Source organism: Nylanderia fulva, unplaced genomic scaffold, assembly GCF_048542155.1.
Source record: "Nylanderia fulva isolate GAGA-0341 unplaced genomic scaffold, ASM4854215v1 Scaffold73, whole genome shotgun sequence".
NCBI lineage: Eukaryota > Metazoa > Arthropoda > Insecta > Hymenoptera > Formicidae > Nylanderia > Nylanderia fulva.
This window is the reverse complement of record NW_028190841.1, coordinates 411688-430638: the sequence shown is the minus strand read 5'-3', so window position 1 is coordinate 430638 and position 18951 is coordinate 411688. Positions and strand designations below refer to the sequence as shown.

The following is an 18951-nucleotide window of genomic DNA, read 5'->3' as shown; positions in this document are numbered from 1 at the left end:
CACCCCTTATCTGTGGTCGGCTATAATGCCCTTAATGTCTTGGTTTCTATTAGAAACCGGGCCTGCGGCCCTTATTTAGTCTCTATTCATTGTGGTTGTGTATACATGTAGTGTACACGTCGAGTTCGTGATGTCTTGTGACGTCAATTTCATGTGGGTTGGTGACTGCCAACCAGGTCGACAGGGAGAAGGAGTGGGGGCTCCAATTCCATTGCACGTCGGCCTCGGGATGGTCGGGAGTGAGCTGATAGCCCGGCTCACTCCTCTTTGCCCTCTCTGGGTGAGGGCATTGGACGGGTCAGCGATGCTGCCCGGGGATGTGTCCTTTACAGGACCAGGTCATGGGTGTCCACCGTGAAGTAATGCGTTAGCGGTTCCGCGGTGGACAATACCCGTTAACGACCAGGGGCTATAGTCAGGTTTTAGATCGGTACCCCGTCCGATAGTCCTTCGGGATACTACGGGCGGGAATCTACCACGAAGCCTCCTGGCCCTCCCTCAAGGGTCAGGACGCGAAGTTTGGTTTAGGCAAATTTCCTGACTTTAAAAAAAAAAAAAAAAAAAAAGATAGACAGACAGCTAGATAGATAGAAAGAAATCGATAGGTATATATATATATATATATATATAATTTCTTTATAAACATTTTCTACGCATACATACATACATACATACATACATACATACATACATGCATGCATATAAAGAAATATACTAACTTTTTCATCCAGCTTTTCTTGAAGGAAACTTTATGTTGACAAAGAGGCAGACGTTTTGCGTTATATTATTCTATGTATGAGAGAGACAAAGATAATATGACTGTCTGTCCTTGTCTAACTGCACGATTGCAGCTCCATCTATCGCGACATCACGCAACTATATTTCTGCTCTCTATTATTCCCAAATGTCATTTCGCACATACACATGTGAATGAAATATTCTACAACCGAGATCTTTTTTATTAGACTTCTTAACTTATTTTTGCAAGCTCACTAATATTCCTTTACGCAATTTTTTGAAGGAAGCTGTCTTATTTTGTACGTATAAATTGTGAAATTTTTATACAAGCAAATATCAGGAGACGCTAGCGTCTTGCTAAGTTATATCTTTCATTCGTCAAATTAAAATACAATCTACAAAAAAACAAAAAAAATATCGAAAAATATCGAAAAGGTAGCGAAAATATCGAAACAATAACGAAAATTATCCGTAGAACGCTACAGTGTATCCTTTACCGGACGTAACACGATTTTCGTAATCTTGAAAACAAAAATTTGAAATATTTTGAGAACGGAAACATATTTTTCAAAAGATGACCATATCAATCGAAAGCGCGATTTTTTCTGAGTAAAATGAGACCTTAACAAATTTGATAGCTCTATTGGTTGCGGAGATATGAATTTTTTAAGTTATTTTTTGAAAAGGTGTCACTTTTTTTAAGACTACGGCGTCGTACTTGTCCGCGGTCACCCATCCCGACAAAGTGATTTTGTCCGCAGCTGCTTTATTTTATCCGCGGTCACCCATCCTAGTATAGTGACATTTTCCTCAGTTGCTTAACCTTTTAAGCAACCAAACGAAAAATAAATTCTCGCTCTCTCTCTCTCTCTCTCTCTCTCTCTCTCTCTCTCTCTTTCTCTCTCTCTCCCTCCCTATCTCGCCATCCCTCTTTCACCCTTTTTGTCTTGCTTTCCCACGTCTTCTTTTGCTGTCTCTCGCCCTCTCTCGCTCTCTCTCTCCCTCTCTCGTTTTCTCTCGCTCTCTCTCGCTCTCTTCCGTTCTCTCTCGCTCTCTCCCGCTATCTATCGCTCTCTCTCGCTCTCTCTTGCTCTCTCTCGCTCTCTCGTGTTCTCTCCCGCTATCTATCGTTCTCTCTCGCTCTCTCTCGCTCTCTCTCGCTCTCTCTTGCTCTCTCTCGCTCTTTCGCGTTCTCTTGCTCTCTCCTGCTCTTTCTCGCGTTCTCTCGCTCTCTCTCGTCTTCTCTCGCTCTCTCTTGCTCTCTCCCGCTCTCTTTCGCGTTCTCTCGCTCTCTCTCGTCTTCTCTCGCTCTCTCTCGCTTTCTGTCGCTGTTTCTCGCCTTCTCTCGTTCTCTCACGCTCTTTATTGCTCTCTCTTGCTCTCTCTCGTTCTTTCTCGCTTTCTTCCGCTCTCTCTCGCTCTCTCTCGCTCTTTATCGCTCTCTCTCGCTCTCTCTTGCCCTCTTTCGCTCTTTCTCATTTTCTCTTGCTCTCTCCCGCTCTCTCTGCCAGTATTTCATATGTATCTCCTGCCAGTAGAAATTAAAACTTGCGATAGGCTCGAATTATTTAAAAGAAGATTAAAAGCGCATATCTTACATATGTAAATGTTAAAACTGTATAAGAAAATAGCTGAGAAAGCTAAATAAAAGCTCATCAATCAATCAATCTCTCGCGTTCTCTCGCTTTCTCTCGTCATTTCTTGCTTTCTCTCGTTTTTTTTCGTTCTCTCTTGTTTTCTCTCGCTTCTCGCTCTCTCTCTCGTTTTCCCTTGGCTTCTCTCGTTCTCTCTCGCTCTCTCTCTCTCTCTCTGAAATGGAGAAGACGTGTGTCACATTGCTCCGTCAAAATACTGAGTTTTCACCGGTAAACAGTGGAAAAGAAGTATAATAAGTTATTCAAGTTACGCTGCCATAAAAAGGGGATAGCTATGAAAGTTATCTAGCCGGGATATGGCGATCTGTGACTGTGAGCAGTGAATTTATTCTTCGGGGCATTGAAGTCTCGTAAGACAAGTAGACATTATACGTGGACACAATAGTGCTGACGTGTGAAAGTGGATCACAGGTGAGTGATCGATTAGGCTGATATTAGCGGTTTCGGCCGGTAATTATCGGCATGGACGATGAATATGCAGAGTATCGATGCTCGGCATGTAGGAAGGCAATAAAGAATAAAGTCGTCAAATGCAAAACTTGTATAAATAAGCTTTTTTACCATCCAGGATGTGTAATTAAGCATAAAATTCTGGACAGTAGACAAGAATTAGTGCCGTGTAAAGGCCCATTTGAGGAGTTTTTGATTGATAGTAAAGAAACAAACATGAAGACGGCAGGAAGAGATAGGACATCGTCTACAGGATCCGTGGGATCTGCAGGATCGTTCACAAGTAAAGGATCAGGCATTGATGTAAAAGTAGACTGGATCATAAAAACTGTAAAGGAAATAAAAAATGAAACAGCCTGTAAAAATGAAATTAAACTAATGATTAAAGAAGTAGTTCAAGAAGAATTAGTAAATGTTAAGCAAGAACTGGAAAACTTGAAGAAAATGATACAGGGAGTAACATGTGTATCAAAGGAAGAATCGCAGATAAGCTACAGTGAAGCGGTTAAAGGGAAGAAGAAAGAAAACGTTATAATTGTTAAGCCGAAAATGCAACAAGAGAGTGAAGCCACTAAAAAATTGATAAAAAAAAGGTGGATATTAAGAGTATGGCTATGGGAATAACGAAATTAAGGAAAGGTAGCAAGGGAACAGTGATCGTGGGTTGTGAAACCGGCGAGGAGGTGAAAAAATTGAAGGAGACAGTTCAAGCTAAGCTGGGAGAAAATTATAAAGTGATAGAGTCGCCTCAATCAAAACCAAAGATAAAAATTATTAATATAGGTGTAGAAGAGATGAAATTAGATGATAATGAACTTATAAATACGATAAAGATGCAGAATAAAATAGATACAGCAAATATGCGAATTGTGAAGAGAATGATCAAAGAAAGGAGAAATAATCAATCTGAAAGAAAAGGAAATGAAGAAGGGTCAATAATAATAGAAGCAGATGAAGAGACACATGAGCTGATATTGAAGAAAGGAAAGCTAAGTGTAGGATGGAAGAAGTGTCCGGTATTTAATCACATCAATGTTAAAAGATGTTTCAAATGCTGGGGATATTATCATATTGCAAAAAATTGTACGCGAGAGGAAGCATGCTATAAATGTGCAGGAAGTCATAACTCGCGTGATTGTACAGCGACAAAGAAGAAATGTGTGAATTGTATGTTCAAAAATCGAACATACAATCTGAATATAAGCGATGACCATGACGCCCTTAGTCCGGAATGTCCGACCTTTAAGAGGGCGCTACGGGAGGAGAAGAGGAGAGCAGGCTGGGAGGACGCTAAATAGCAACCACAGGAAGAAGCGGAGATAATACTATATACAAATGCGCAAAGTTTAATTGCGCACAGAGATGAGATACAACATCAGATCATGAAGAAAATAAATCCTGCATTCTTAGCATTATCGGAGACCAGAGTGACTGAGGATATCGAAGACAGTGAAGTGAACGTTCCGGGTTATAGTATAGTTAGATGTAATGCTGAGAATAGGAATACGGGAGGAGTTATTTTATACGTTAGAAGCGATATTAAATATGAAATAGTATTAGAGGGAAAAAAAAATTAGAATCGAATTGTTGGTGTGTTGCGGTAGAAGTAAAAGATAAATTATATAAAGGAGTGATAATGGTAATATATCACTCACCGAGCGCATCGCACGGAGATTTCTTGAGATTTTTCGAGGATATAGTAGAAGAGTTTATAATAAAGGGAGAATGCATGGTAATAGGAGATTTTAATATAGATCTTATGAGAGATTCGTTTTATGCGAATAAACTGCAAACGACAATGCTAAGCTTAGGTATGAAACAATATGTTAACGAACCGACGAGAATTACGAAAGACAGTCAGACAATTATAGATTTGATCTTCGCTAATAATAATAAAATAGTACAGGTAATTCATGAACCTAAAATTACGGATCACGCGTGGCTGAAAGTTGAGCTGAGTGTTAGTAAAACTGAAAGTAAATATAGAGAATTTAGTGCTAGGAATTATAAAGAGTTTGATGAAAATAAATTTGCTATATTAGTGAAAAATAAATTACAAGAAAGCCAGGAATGTCAGTGTGAATGTATGGGTGTCAGTGAGAGGGCGAAAAAACTTGTCGATAGTATAGTGGGTGCGTTAGATGTAATGGCGCCGAGGAAAAAATTTAGAATTCCGAAAGTTTGGGAAGGGAAGAAATGGTTTTCAGACGAAATAAAAGAGGCTGCGGATAGAAGGGATAAGGCATATAGAAGAGCATTGTATGACGATACCGAACAAAATTGGTCGCAGTATAAAATTGAAAGAAATACAGTAGTAAAATTAATTAGGGAGAAGAAAAAAGAATATTATGAAAATATGATAGATCTTAATAAAGAAAATCCTACGTCTATGTGGAAAACCTTGAAAGAAATAATTAGAGGCGAGCCAGTAGGCATAAAAGAGGTAGGAAATATAGATTTTGAAATTTTAGGCGATATCGAAGAGTGCAATATAGCTGATAAATTTAATTTATATTATATACAAAGTATTAATAGTATAATAAACTCTATAAAGGTCGTTAGATCCGGTGATATAATCGATCATTGGATGAATATAAATAAGAAAATTATTTATATTATCGAAAATAAAGGATTTATGGAAAATTTCGTGACTATTAAACTAGAGCAGTTAGAAAAAATTGTTATGGGATTGCCGAAAAAGAAAGGTACGGAAGAGGGAATAACTAGCGATATATTGAGGACAACTTTTTCTGTAATAAAAGAGGAATTTGCGAATATAATAAACAATTCTTTAAGAGGAGGTCTCTGTCCGGAAGGTTGGAAAACCTCTACGATAATACCAATTCCAAAGATAGATAAAGCGAAAAAAGCGAGCGATTATAGGCCTATAAATATGTTACCAATATTTGAAAAAGTGTTAGAATTAGTAGTAAAAGAACAACTTGAAATGTATTTGGAAACTAACGATATTATAACAGAACATCAGTCGGGGTTTAGAAAATATTACTCGTGTGAAACAGCGATTCAAACTGTCATTGACGAATGGAAATTAATAGTAAGCGAAGGAAAAATGGTAGGTGTAATTTTCATGGATCTTAAGAGAGCGTTTGAAACAATAGACAGAGAAAGATTATTAGGAAAAATGTATTATTATGGAATTAGAGGAATGGCCTTAGAATGGTTCAAATCATATTTAAATAATAGGAAACAGCAAGTGCGTTTCAATCATACATGGTCTAAATTATTGACAACAGAATACGGAGTGCCACAAGGCTCGGTACTAGGACCTTTACTATTTATAATATATATAAATGATATAATCGAAGGCTGTCCAGAAGGGTGCAATATAAAAATGTTTGCAGACGACACGCTTATATATGTAAGTGGAGAAAGTAGCACGGATATAGAGATAAAATTGAACACGGCTTTTAATATAATCGAACGTTGGATGAATATAAATAAGTTAAAAATGAATGCAAGTAAAACGAAGTATATGATAGTTAGAAGTATTCGAAAAGAATTGAGAGGTAATACTATTTTGAAATGTCTGAACGGAATTGAAATAGAGCGTGTAGAGACTATGAAATATCTAGGTATAATTATCGATGACAGACTTCGATTTCAAGTCACTGTGATTATATGTTAAAGAAAATAGGTAAAAAAACGAGTTTCTTAAATAGAGTAGGTAATTACATATCAGTGTATACTAGATGCATTATATATAAGACAATCATAGCTCCTCATTTTGAGTATTGCGCGACGATATTAATAGGCATGGGGGAGACGCAGATAACCCAACTGCAGAAGGTACAAAACAGAGCTATGAGGATAATACTTCAATGTGATAGATACACCAAAGTGGAAGACATGCTAGAGGCGTTGCAATTTATGTCAGTAAGACAAAGATTACAATATAATATATGTATATTTATTTTCAAGATATTGAATAACCTGTTACCAATTCAGTTAAGAGATAAGTTACAAATAGTAGGGAACAAATGCGATAGGGAAACAAGACAAGCGGGTAATATCGAAATTCAATTTCGAAAAACAAGGAGTGCACAGAAAAGTTTGTTTTATGAAGGAAGTATATTGTATAACGTCCTGCCAGTAGAAATTAAAACTTGCGATAGGCTCGAATTATTTAAAAGAAGATTAAAAGCGCATATCTTACATATGTAAATGTTAAAACTGTATAAGAAAATAGCTGAGAAAGCTAAATAAAAGCTCATCAATCAATCTTTCGGCTTTTCTTGTTCTCTTTCGGCTTCTCTTGCTCTTTCTCGTTTTCTTTTGTTTTCTCACGTTCTTTTTCGCCTCCTTTCGTCTACTCTCGCTTTTTCTTGACCTCTCTCTCTCTCTCTCTTTCTCTCCCTCTCTCTCCCCCCTTTCTCTATCTTTCTATCTATCTATCTCTATCTCTTTTTCTCTTCCCCCCTTCTCTCTCGCCCTTCCCTCTTTTTCGCTTTCTCTCGTTCTCTCTCTCTCTCTCTCTTTCTTCCTCTTTCTTTTTCTCTCTCGCCTTTCCCTGTTTTCTCTCGGTCTCTTTCGTTCTCTCTTGGTTTCTCTCGTTCTCTCTCGACTTCTCTTGCTCTCTCGCGTCTTCTCTCGCTTTTGTCTCGCTTTTTCGCGTTCTTGTTTGCTCTCGCCAAAAAAACTCATATTTAAAAATTTTTTGTTTTTTTATCACAAATTCAGACTGCTTCCTCCTTTAATATTGTATTAACTTTAATCGTGGAAAAGCATTTGTTATTCTATTAACGCAATAAAAACTTTTTGGTTGTGGTAAAATATTCGGTTTGGCCGGTAAAAGTAGACCTCCGGCATCCTCTTAATGACGAGATTGAAATGATGCGACAACAATTATGCATAAGATCAAAATTGCATAAAGTGTATACCATCCGCGAGACGAAAATTGCTCTAAGTCCCTACAATGACAAGCGGTATGTCATACCTGATTCGACCGACACTTTACCATAGGGACATTACCGAATACCGTTATAAATAAACTATATTTAATATATGTATTTCACATTTTTTATAAATATTGTAAGGAAAGGATGTATTAAAGTAAAAATTTAGTATATTTCAAATTCTTCATATATTTCTTTTTTTTATATATGTTGTACACATTGTATATTTTTTCTTTTTTATTTTAATTAATTAATAAATACAATCTGTATGAATTAAATCATATTGTCTTTATGTATCCAAGAATTGTCAAATCCCAGCCATTTCACGTAAATTTCGTCACCTCTCCTACGCAGTACTTTCTCCACGAGATACACGTTCGGATAATTTGCACGATGCAGCTCGTGCTCGTAAAACGCTCTAACGATAAATTTCTTGCGATAATCCTCGAGTAGATAAGTCACAGGATAAGTACGCTGCACTTTAACAATTTTAAACACTTCGGTTGTCCAATTTGGTGTGTATCCCTTTTCGAAAAGATGTTTGTATTTGCTAATGTGTACCGGGTCACCTACTTTGAACTTTGCCGGACCCGCGATTTTTACATAATTGTACACGGTAGCCAAGAGTCTTTTAGCAATCGCGGTGGTAACGTCGACGGGTCGCATGCCAATTGTTCGATGCTTGCGTGCGTTATAATCCGATACGAGGCACGGCAGCATGTCGATCCACTTGTAAGTGCCATTCAGCGTAAACATCTTCCATATATCGTTCTTTAGCGTGCAATTGAATCGCTCGACGACCGACGTCTTCAATACCGAATATGTAGAATAGTGATTAATGTCATGTTTTCTTATAAGCCGTTGCACATCGGCGTTGTAAAATTCCTTCCCGTTATCGGTTTGTATGTTTTTCGGGCATCTTTTGCTATTTCGAATTATCTCGGCGATTGCGTCAGCTGTCTCGTTTCCTCCTTTACTCTTGAGTAGTACAGCCCACGCATACTTGCTCAACACATCAATGACGGTGAGTATGTAGTGGTAACCTCTGTTAAAACGAGAGTACGGACGCATTTCGACAATGTCGGCTTGCCACAGATCATCGTATCCCCGCACTATGACATGTTTTCGAGGGAAGTTTTTTCTTGCTGGAGCATACAATTCGTCCACCAACTGCTGTCTCTCTAAACTATGTTGCTGCGTCGCTTTGTTGATTTTATCCGGTGTTTGTTTGTTGTTCTTTTTAGTATTTATTTTAGTTTTTCATGTTTAGTATTTATTTTAGTTTTTCATGTTTTTTCTTGTTCTTGCCTCGTTCTTCATGTTCTTGCTTCGTTATTGTCTCGTTCTTGCCTTGTTCTTGACCCGTTCTTGCCTCGTTCTTCGATAGCCGTTATAGCGTTGTTCACTTTTGTCCTTGACCCATTTGAAAATCGTCTTTAACTCATTCGCAGCCTTTTTCACAATCGTTTCTGATCCGTTCGTAGCCGCTTTTAAATCGATTGTAGCCGTCCCTGACCCGTTTGCAACCCTTACTGAGTTGTTGATAGCCTCGTATGTAACCTTTAAGGACTTGTTTGTAACCTCGGTCGTAACAGTTGCGTTCACCGCCGTTTCCAGGTCGTTTACTGCTGCTTCCGGGTCGTTCACTGCTGCTTCCGGGTAGTTCATTGTTGCCACTCATTGTTGTTTGATAGCACGTCGATGATTCTTCGTAGCTATTCTAGAATCTCGTAACCACTCGAGAATTCCTTCTAGCCGTATCACAACTATTTTATAAACGTTTCTGAGTCGTTTATAGCCGCTCATTCAGGTTAATAGTTGTTTCTAAATTAGCGTTAGCCGCGCGATAAAATTCGTTTATCGCAGTCTATAATGCTCGCACGTCCTTCTTTAACGTAGTTAATTTTTCGTCTGATTCTTTTTGTTGATTCATCAATCTTTTAATACAGGATTCCACATATAGTTTGTTGGCGGCATTGGTGTCAGCCTCAAGTTGCGCTATACGACGAATCTTGCGCGATCTTGCGTCATAGTCCGTAACGACGCGACATAGAGCGTTTTTATGCACGTAACTTTTCACCAATCTATTCGAATAATCCAAATTTATTGATAGGCATTTTAATGCGAGTAATGCAGATGGACTGATTAGTTTGTCGGGACTCTGTTTAATTTATAATAATGCCTGCTTCCCAAAGTTCTTCGATGATCGACAGGATCTCGTTGTCGTGCGCGTTGTTGCCGGCTTGGCGCGAAGCGTCGAGCAATCGTAGGCGATTCACTAGCTCGTTGGGGTCGTCCCAGTGCACGTAATCAACCGTGGCAGGAAACGCACATTGACGATCCAAGGCCTAAAGGATAAAGGATTGCTACGAATGTCAACAAAAATAGGTGGAGGTCTATTAAATCACGCGATAAACGCACTTCCGATCAAATTCCATATTCCAGACTATCAGTTTTGCGGCCCGGGACTACAAAAATGATTAGCCAGAGGCGATCGAGGTATCAACTAATTGGACGCGGCGTGCCGTGAACACGATATAACGTACTCTCGGAGCAACAATTTCACCGAGAGACACGCGGCAGATAAAATACTCGCCAAGAAAGCGCAAATTCGCATTGTTGCGAGAGATTCAACTTTTGGTGAGAGAACTGCCGCCACAGCTGTCTGGGAAGCGATGAAAGCCAAAATTGGTATGGGTTTGAAGACAAAGACAAAGGCGAAGAAAAAGACAGCAAAGAAACGGATATTTCCGATAGTAAAACGTGGCGGTGTATTGCCGATTCTACCAGTGTTGGGCGCGCTCGGATTCTTAATCAGTGGAGCAGTTGACGTAGCAAAGATAGTGAATGATAGAAAAGCTGCACGTCAGTTGCAAGAGATGCTACGTCACAATCGCGCCATGGAAAGTTGCGGATTGTATCTCGCACCATACAAATACAGACAAGAAGCCTCAAGGAGAACAAAAGGAAAAAAAACGTCAAACAGACGCTAAAAATGCCACAAGGCGTAACTACCAATGTGCAATTACTGCAACTGGCAAAACGTATGCGCATTTTGTATTTTAGAGGTGTTTTTATGCGTAACTCATTACCGATTGGCGGTATATATCAAAACGAGAGCGGCATCGTAAATTTGAATAACGCTGAAGGATCGGGTACTCATTGGGTAGAGTATTCAAAGATGGGGGGTTGCGCTATATATTTTGACAGTTTTGGTAATTTCCGACCACCCAAGGAATTGGTGCGACATTTAAATGTTACAAAAATAGAGTACAATCGCGCTTCTTATCAAATTTACAATCAAAGCAACTGTGGACAATTGTGCTTGCAGTTTCTCCGAGAGGTTGACTCATGCAAATTTAAAGACGGACATTGCGCTATTTAACTCAGTATTCGTTGAATAGTTTTGTCAACATGTCTATGACATTCACGCTGACTGGGAGGAGTAGTGTTCTCGCGGTTAACTCCTTTCCTACCGTAGATTTAAGCAACGGTAAATACGAGCTTGGTCTAGCGGATTTTGAGAGTTATTACACGATATCGAATGTAAATTCTTCGAATAATAAATTTTACTTTGGCAAAGACGACGCGGAAATTACGATTTCTGAGGGATCGTATGAGCTGCAAGCGATACACGAGTTTTTGAAACATACAATTTCACGGAAACGTCTGCTACATGCAGTTCGTGACGACGATAAAAAACACATTAACAACAATGACTTTGAAGATGGAAAATGGCCGATAGTGCTACGCGCTAATTACAATATGATGAGGAGCGAGATCAAATGCGTCTACAGAATAAATTTTAGCAAACCTAACAACATTAAATTGCTGCTAAGATTCTCGAACCGTATACTGCAGCCGCAAAAATGATACGAGTCAGACATGCCGATTAACATTATCAACGTGAACATTATTCGCGTAGAATGTAATGTGACCGCGGGTGCGTACAGTAACGGCAAACTCGTTTACACAATACATGAGTTTTCACTGAAGGTACCGCCAGGATATAAGATATCGGAAACACCGGCGCACATCATTTACCTGTTGATTATCGTGTGCATTACGGATTTAACGTTACGCGTTGTCGATCAGAACGGGCGATTACTCGATTTTCGAGGAAAAGAAATCACCATTAGATTGCACGTACGACGGCGACAGCAATAACGTACGTGTGCGGCATATGAGATGCTTGTGTCAAACAAAGACGCGAGAGATAACACAATCTTTACGAAGCCAGTGATGACAACGTCGACATTCTCTAATATTCAATCAATTGGTTGCATTAAAAAGAAGAAACTGAACGCATCAAACATTACGTTTTTACAATCTTTGGGATTCGCGGTACGAAACATTTGAACAAGGACAGACATCCTCAACATCGGCGAGCCAATCTTTGACAATCGCATCGTCAAGATCGAGACTCACACGTACAACTCGTTTGCCAACACAATGAGATAAGAATACCCATACAACAACAGAATTTGTATACATTGCCTTACAAGAATTTTTTATATATTGAGGGAGAACTGAAGAAAAACCATCCAATTGAGGGATCCAATGTGACACTGGGAAATAATTGCATCGCATTCATGTTTGATAAGATTCAATATGAACTCGATGGTGTGGAGATTGATTGCAACAGAAATGTAGAAATAACAAGTTTTCTCAAAAACTATGTAACAATATCATTCGATAGAAGCATGGTTATGAGTAACGCCAGCTGGAGTGATCCGATTTCTGCGAGTGGACACTTCAATTTCTGCGTACCGCTCTATATGTTATTGGGATTTTGTGATGACTTTAAATAGATAGTGATTAACGCGCGTCACGAATTGATCTTAATACGATCGCACAACGACAATTGTTTGTTTGGAATATAGGCGTTCGAGCCTGTAATCAACTTATTTAAAATACAATAGCAAATGCCACATGTATTGTTGAGCGAGATCAACAAGCTGTCGATGCTGCACGCTCTGGAAAGCGGACGTTAGCCTCAGCATGGGTTTTCCCTCTCTGTGGGATCTGTACGAGTTTTCGCTGTTGCAACTTACAATCAAGCATTCGTGGGCCATTAAGACAATTCAACTGGAGAAGCCACGATACGTTATTTTTGCTCTGCAGACAGGCCGGAAAAATGTCATGTCCGAGGATATCAATCGATTCGACGACTGTAAATTAACCAATGTGAAACTCTTTCTAAACTCGGAAAGTTATCTGTACGACATAAATCTGGATTTTGAAAAAAACAGATGGTCAATTCTGTACGACACCTACACACGTTTCTGCAAGAATTATTACGGATACGAGTACCTCGAGCCTAATCTCATCATCACACGGTTTTTACAAAACGGTCCGTTCGTGATCATAGACTGTTCTCGACAAAACAAATCGGTCAAAAGCGCAACAATGGATATGAGATTGGAATTTGAGTGTAAGGAAAACGTGCCTAATAATACCACTGCGTACTGCCTCATACACGTGTGATCCAGTACAATCCGTTGACCAACATTGTGCGCAAAATCACCTAAAATGTTTACACAAACAGCTGTTTAGAGAGGGGAAGAGGATACATAATCAAAGTAATGTGAGATGGCTGTAGAGTTTCGTCATTTCTCTCGACTAACTTACATCGAAGACAGAGATTTCATCATGTCTGTACCAACATTCGTCGATCTGCAAGGATTTATCCTCAATAAACAGTTTATTGTAAATAAAGCGGCAATCCTGAGAAGAGGATTTATTTTATCACATTATTTTTTCGCATGTCCTGTACCATGGAGTTTACTCATAAAATCGGAGAGGTGTCAAGCCTCATGGTTGACTCAACATCATCATGGCTTACAATGGAAAGATGGAAACATTTCATATACCATGGCTCAGCGCTTGATTACTGCAGCTATAGTTGAAATAAATGAAAAATTACAAGAGGATGAAGAAGAATCCTCTATCGTGTACGTTGTGACGTGGTCTTTTTGGAGCCCGTCACAAGGGCGGACGCGCCCGGCCGGGAAGCGTCAAAGAGGTTCTTGATTTTGCGTATTGAGGGTGAGCAGCGACCTTTTCGCTGGCTCGCCCTTACTCGGTAGCGGAAATCGAGGTAATAGGCCGGGAGAGTTTGCATTGTTTTAGAGAGAAGAGGACCCAGGCGAATTAAAGAGGGACGACCCCGGAAAGAGAGGAACGGAGACTGAGCGACCGGCCCGGTGAGTAGTAAAGAGAAATCAAGTATACGCGGTACCGAGTGTGTAAGAATGAGATACTGCAAGTGAAATCCTTACAGCCCCGGGTAGACGAACATAAGCAGTCCGGAACAGGGACGGAAAAGCGCCTGCATCCCTCCACAAAGATGATCAACCCTGAGGGGCCCGCCGCCACACGTCGAAGGGAACGCAGAGATCGTCCGGGACCGATCACCCCGGGACGATCTCCCCCAGCGGAGTAAGGCTGTCAAGAACACCCTCATGCAGCCGTAGGAGGTGTGGACGGGGCCGCCAAGAACCTGCGACGTTGTCACTCTGGAGGGCTGAGATTTGAAATTGGCGGCAGGAAGTCCGCGACCAGCCGCGACAGACGGAGATCGATACAAGGATCAATTCCGGACCTGGCGCGAGGCGCAACGCGCGAGGCGCGCGGAGTCTCCTCCTCCCCCAGCGTACTTCCCGAGGTTCTGCCGGCCCGAGGCGAAGTCACTGTTCGGCGAGCCGGTGTCCTGAGCATACGAGGAGATAGCGACCCGTATCCCGCGACGACCACGACGCAATATTGTAAGGCCACCTCCTCGATCTTCCGGTAAGTGCGGATTCGGCAAAAACCTATGTGTTATTAGAATCTTTTTGCGATACCGAGCATTTGTACTCGTAGTAATTTATTGAAAAGAATACCGAGATTTCGTTGGACCACGCACAGGACTCTCGTCGATTTCCGCGTAATTACGTATTTAAGCATTTCTTTGCCTTCTTCGCCTCTCCGAGGGGCACCGAAAACGAGTCGACAGTCTTTTTATTATCGTATCGTTATTGTAACAATGTATCGAGTCATTCATTACCGAGCTTTGAGAATAAATTTTGCTGGATTAATGTATGGCGTACACGATTCCGAGCGGACCACGAAAGGAGGAGAGTAACGATAATTAGATACTTAAAGAAAACCCAGCGACCTTCTCCACGCTCGACGATTATATTATATAAACGCCTTGTTTCTACACACTATTAACTGGAAATATACAATTGTTCTTTTTATCTTATATTCGATTGTAGTTTATGTTGATATTTTCTTTCTTTCTCCGAGACTGCGATTCCGACTCTCCTTGCGGAAAGAACCCCGACACTCTATCCCCTGTTGATACCGAGCTTCCGAGGCTGAGCCGTCGTGTCCGCTAATTAGTTGTCGCGATATTAATGAGTAGTGCGGCCTGACCGTACCTGGCGCTCAATATACAATACCGAGTAGCGATCAAGAGAACGGAGAGCGGCACGACGAAGCTGCGCATTGGTCTCTTGACGAGAGAGGACGGAGAGACGGTCGCAACGTAAAAGGACTTGAAAAGCGAGAATGGCTAGCTGATATAATGGACGATGAAAAAAATGGTTTCATAATTGAGATCTTGGATGCAGATTACGACAACATTGAGTCTCTAAACAATCTAGATGTTAAAAACACTATTTGATGTGGAAAACATGTTAAAAATTGCGCATTACAAAATGTATTCAAAATATTTAACTGGTGATCACAATGCCAGAAAAAATATTTAAAAAAATAAAATATGTAAACATATTAAAAAATAAATAGCAGGTAATGTTGTATCGCCAGTGAATAAAATTAAAAAATAATAACTGTGAAACGACCCAACTGGCTTAAATTGATTATTATTATTAATTCGATGTCACAAGAAAAGACAACGTTTCGACCTTAAGTTTAGGTCCTTATCAAGTCTAAAATTAAAAACAATACCAATAAATGTACATACAAGAATTTCAATTTTAAGAAAGCAAAGCGTAAACCACGATTGTAATAACAAATTAAAACGTACCTTACAAAATCTTTAATACAATATATAATTAAGTTTTTTTATTTTACACATTTCTATATAAATACTGTGTCAAGTAAAACGTTCCGTATGGATGGTAAAAGCAAACTAAGTTAAACAGCCTTGATTATTCTATCATAAATAGGATTCAAATTCTCTGTGTCTTTCTATAGGTTGATCGTGTTGTTACATTTTTTTATAAAAAACATTTCAGCAATCTCTCTTTTCCTAGTGTTTGTTTCTCGATGTAAAATATTTAAGGTTGCCCATTTAAAGTCGTGCAAAAAATCATTTCTATGTTTGCTTATAACATTCTGGTTGCTGACATGTATTTTTATATTATTCATATGCTCTTTAATCCAAGTATTAAGGTGTCTTTTAGTTTGTCCAATGTATGTGGCGTCACAGTCGTTGCAGTCAATCTTATAAACTATCTCGGTCATATCGGCTTTAGGTAATTTGTCTTTTCCGCGTTTAATAACAGTATCTAGTTTTTTTGGAATCGTATAAATAACACTTAAGCCTGTTTTCTTAATAGATCTCTCAATAGCTTCGCTTAGGTTCTTAACAAACGGCATTAAAATACAAGACGAAATATCAAATACATTATTTTTGTCAACTACGTTATGAGAATTTCCTAAAAAACATGTTCTTTTATACATATAACGCTCGATGACCGTCCTAGGAAAACAATTATTCAACAAGATTTTTTTAACCATCTGTAAGTTCTCATTATGAAACCGTTTATCCGATAACAAAATAGCGTGATCGACTAAGTTGTTAATGGTGTTAACTTTGTATTTAAACGGATGATCAGAATAGTAGTTTAAATATCTACCGGAGAAGGTGGATTTCTGGTACCAATTAGACAATAGTTTGCCATTGTTTCTAAAAACCAATGTATCCAGAAAGTTAATCTTGTTATTTATTTCTGTTTCATGCGTAAATTGCAAACGGTGATGGTAATTATTAAACGTAGTCAAAATAGTATCAATTTTATTGCGTGGTACTACTGCAAAAAATATCATCAACATACCTATAATAAACTGAAATGTCAAATTGTAAAGAACTTAAACACTCTGTCTCAAGATCATCCATAACTAAGTCTGCTAAAATAGGTGAAAGGGGGGATCCCATTGGAGTACCATGTATTTGTTCATAAAATTGATCGTTAAAACGAAAACTAGTAGATTCTAATAGAGCGTCGATTCCATATAAAAATTGTGCCAAACTAAAGTTTGTGTTACATGAAATATCCCTCCAACGTTTTTCAATAGATTTTAAAACTAATTCCTTAGGAATGTTTATGAATAAAGATGTGACGTCAAGGGAAATTAACATTTCACTATCCTCAATACTCACATTCTTGATTTTATTCGAGAACGTAAGGTACGTTTTAATTTGTTATTACAATCGTGGTTTACGTTTTGCTTTCTTAAAATTGAAATTCTTGTATGTACATTTATTGGTATTGTTTTTAATTTTAGACTTGATAAGAACCTAAACTTAAGGTCGAAACGTTGTCTTTTCTTGTATATGACATCGAATTAATAATAATAATCAATTTAAGCCAGTTGGGTCGTTTTACAGTTATTTTTTAATATTAAAAAATGTTTTATTTCTTATTTACCCTTCCCATTCCTTCCTGTTTCTAAGAATTCTTTTTAACCGATCGATGTCTCTCCCTTCTCCTAAATCTCAGAGCTAGAAGCAATCTCCACATTTACCACATTTATCCCTACTATCTTTGAGAAATAAGTATATTCTAAATTTTTTTATTGGATCTTTAATGTTGTCCGAGTAATGTTTCTCCCTTCTCCTAAATTTCAGAGCGCTAGAAATACTCCCAAAAACTCTCCCACATTTATCCACACTATCTTTGAGAAAATGAGTATATATTCTAAATTTTTGTAGTACGATCAGTTTCACGTTAACCGCTCGAATCGATAATCTACATTTTTGGAACATAGAAAAAATGTACTCCACCAAAAGAAGCTGCAGCGGCAGACGCATGAATTATTACGTGCCGAGTCGTGATGAAACTCCATCGTTTGAGAACAAATGTGACGAGTAAGTTTAACTTCTTTCTATTTTATATTATACATTTCTATTTTTTATATTATTACAAATTGCTTTATTAGAATTGTTTTTATTTTTTATTTTTTAATTAATTTCATTTTTCTACAGCATTTCGCAGGAGCGTCGTGCAGCTCGTATACTAGGAAGACGATACGCATTGACAGCCACGGAATTAAAATTCCTCGAAATTGGTATCAACGTGGGTCCACCGAGTTACGTGGAGATCGTCAGAAGAGATCATCGGGGAAAACAACTGATACTATCCATCGAGACTTGGAAGGGACTTTACAAGCAGCGTCACAATATTCAGAATATTCTTCGAAACGACTTCACTAAAGATGTATATAATTTTATAAGTGTTAGACCGCTAACAGTGCAATTTCACACAATTAACGACATCAAACTCGTAAATCTCGAATCTGCAGATGTACGCATGATGATGATCGAATCGACGTTACAACGTATGTTTGAGCTGAATCCATGCATCGATATAACGTTCGATCGATTGGCTAAACTTACTGGAACAATCGATATCAAGTATATACAATTCTCCAATATCGCGTCTACTGTAACAAATCCTAAAGAATTAGCAAATGTAATATGCGCTAGCGATGCTTTCAATAAGCATTAACTCATTGATTGCGAGCTGGTAGCTTTAGTTTTTAATCCATAATACACAAGAAAAATATGTATAATAAATATATAAGAAGAATAAAGTTTTGTAAGTCTATATTATGGTGTAATTTCTTCACACGCATTTACGCATTTCCATTCTCCATCCTTCTCCCACCCTTAAACGGTCCCAACTCTTATACATAGCTCTCAATAGTTGTGTAGTTCTGGAGGGGATGACGTCACGCGAGCAAGAGGATCGCGAAGCTAGGGACTGCGAGAACTAGCGTTTAAAAGGAGAGATGTCATGGTGTGGACACGTAAGAAAGAGATAGCTCGAAACGCATGCCAAGGAAGGAGATAGTGCGGCTAGGTACACGAGAGAAAGAGATAGCTCGAGGCGCACGCGAAGGACAGAGGTGGCGCGAGAGAAGAGATAGCTTGAAGCGCATGTAAAGGAAAGAGAGGTGGCGCG

General features: G+C 38.9%; 2 protein-coding genes and 1 pseudogene across 2 annotated transcripts; 2 read left to right on the top strand and 1 right to left on the bottom strand.

Moving 5' to 3' along the window:
• The first annotated feature begins 2582 nt into the window (after window positions 1–2582).
• Window positions 2583–4157, top strand: LOC146720271 (uncharacterized). The gene is given in 2 exon segments (XM_085488869.1): window positions 2583–3429; window positions 3432–4157. Coding segments are annotated over 2 exon segments (1284 nt in total). The 5' UTR covers window positions 2583–2855; the 3' UTR covers window positions 4142–4157.
• Window positions 4158–8029: 3872 nt separating this feature from the next.
• LOC146720270 (uncharacterized) lies at window positions 8030–8512 on the bottom strand. Its single transcript, XM_085488864.1, has 2 exons — window positions 8360–8512; window positions 8030–8281 (listed from the first exon to the last, which is right to left on the bottom strand). Exons 1-2 carry the CDS (start codon window positions 8510–8512, stop codon window positions 8030–8032), a joined length of 405 nt encoding a protein of 134 aa, XP_085344990.1.
• Window positions 8513–17760: 9248 nt separating this feature from the next.
• Window positions 17761–18436, top strand: LOC146720269 (uncharacterized; annotated as a pseudogene).
• Window positions 18437–18951: the final 515 nt, after the last annotated feature.

Excerpts from the sequence above, each read along its gene's own strand:
- LOC146720270 (XM_085488864.1), bottom strand. The coding sequence starts at position 8,512 with ATGTTTACGCTGAATGGCACTTACAAGTGGATCGACATGCTGCCGTGC. Across the intron at positions 8,282-8,359 it reads TGGCTACCGTGTACAATTAT|GGATACACACCAAATTGGAC; the intron begins GTAAAAATCGCG and ends CTTTTCGAAAAG.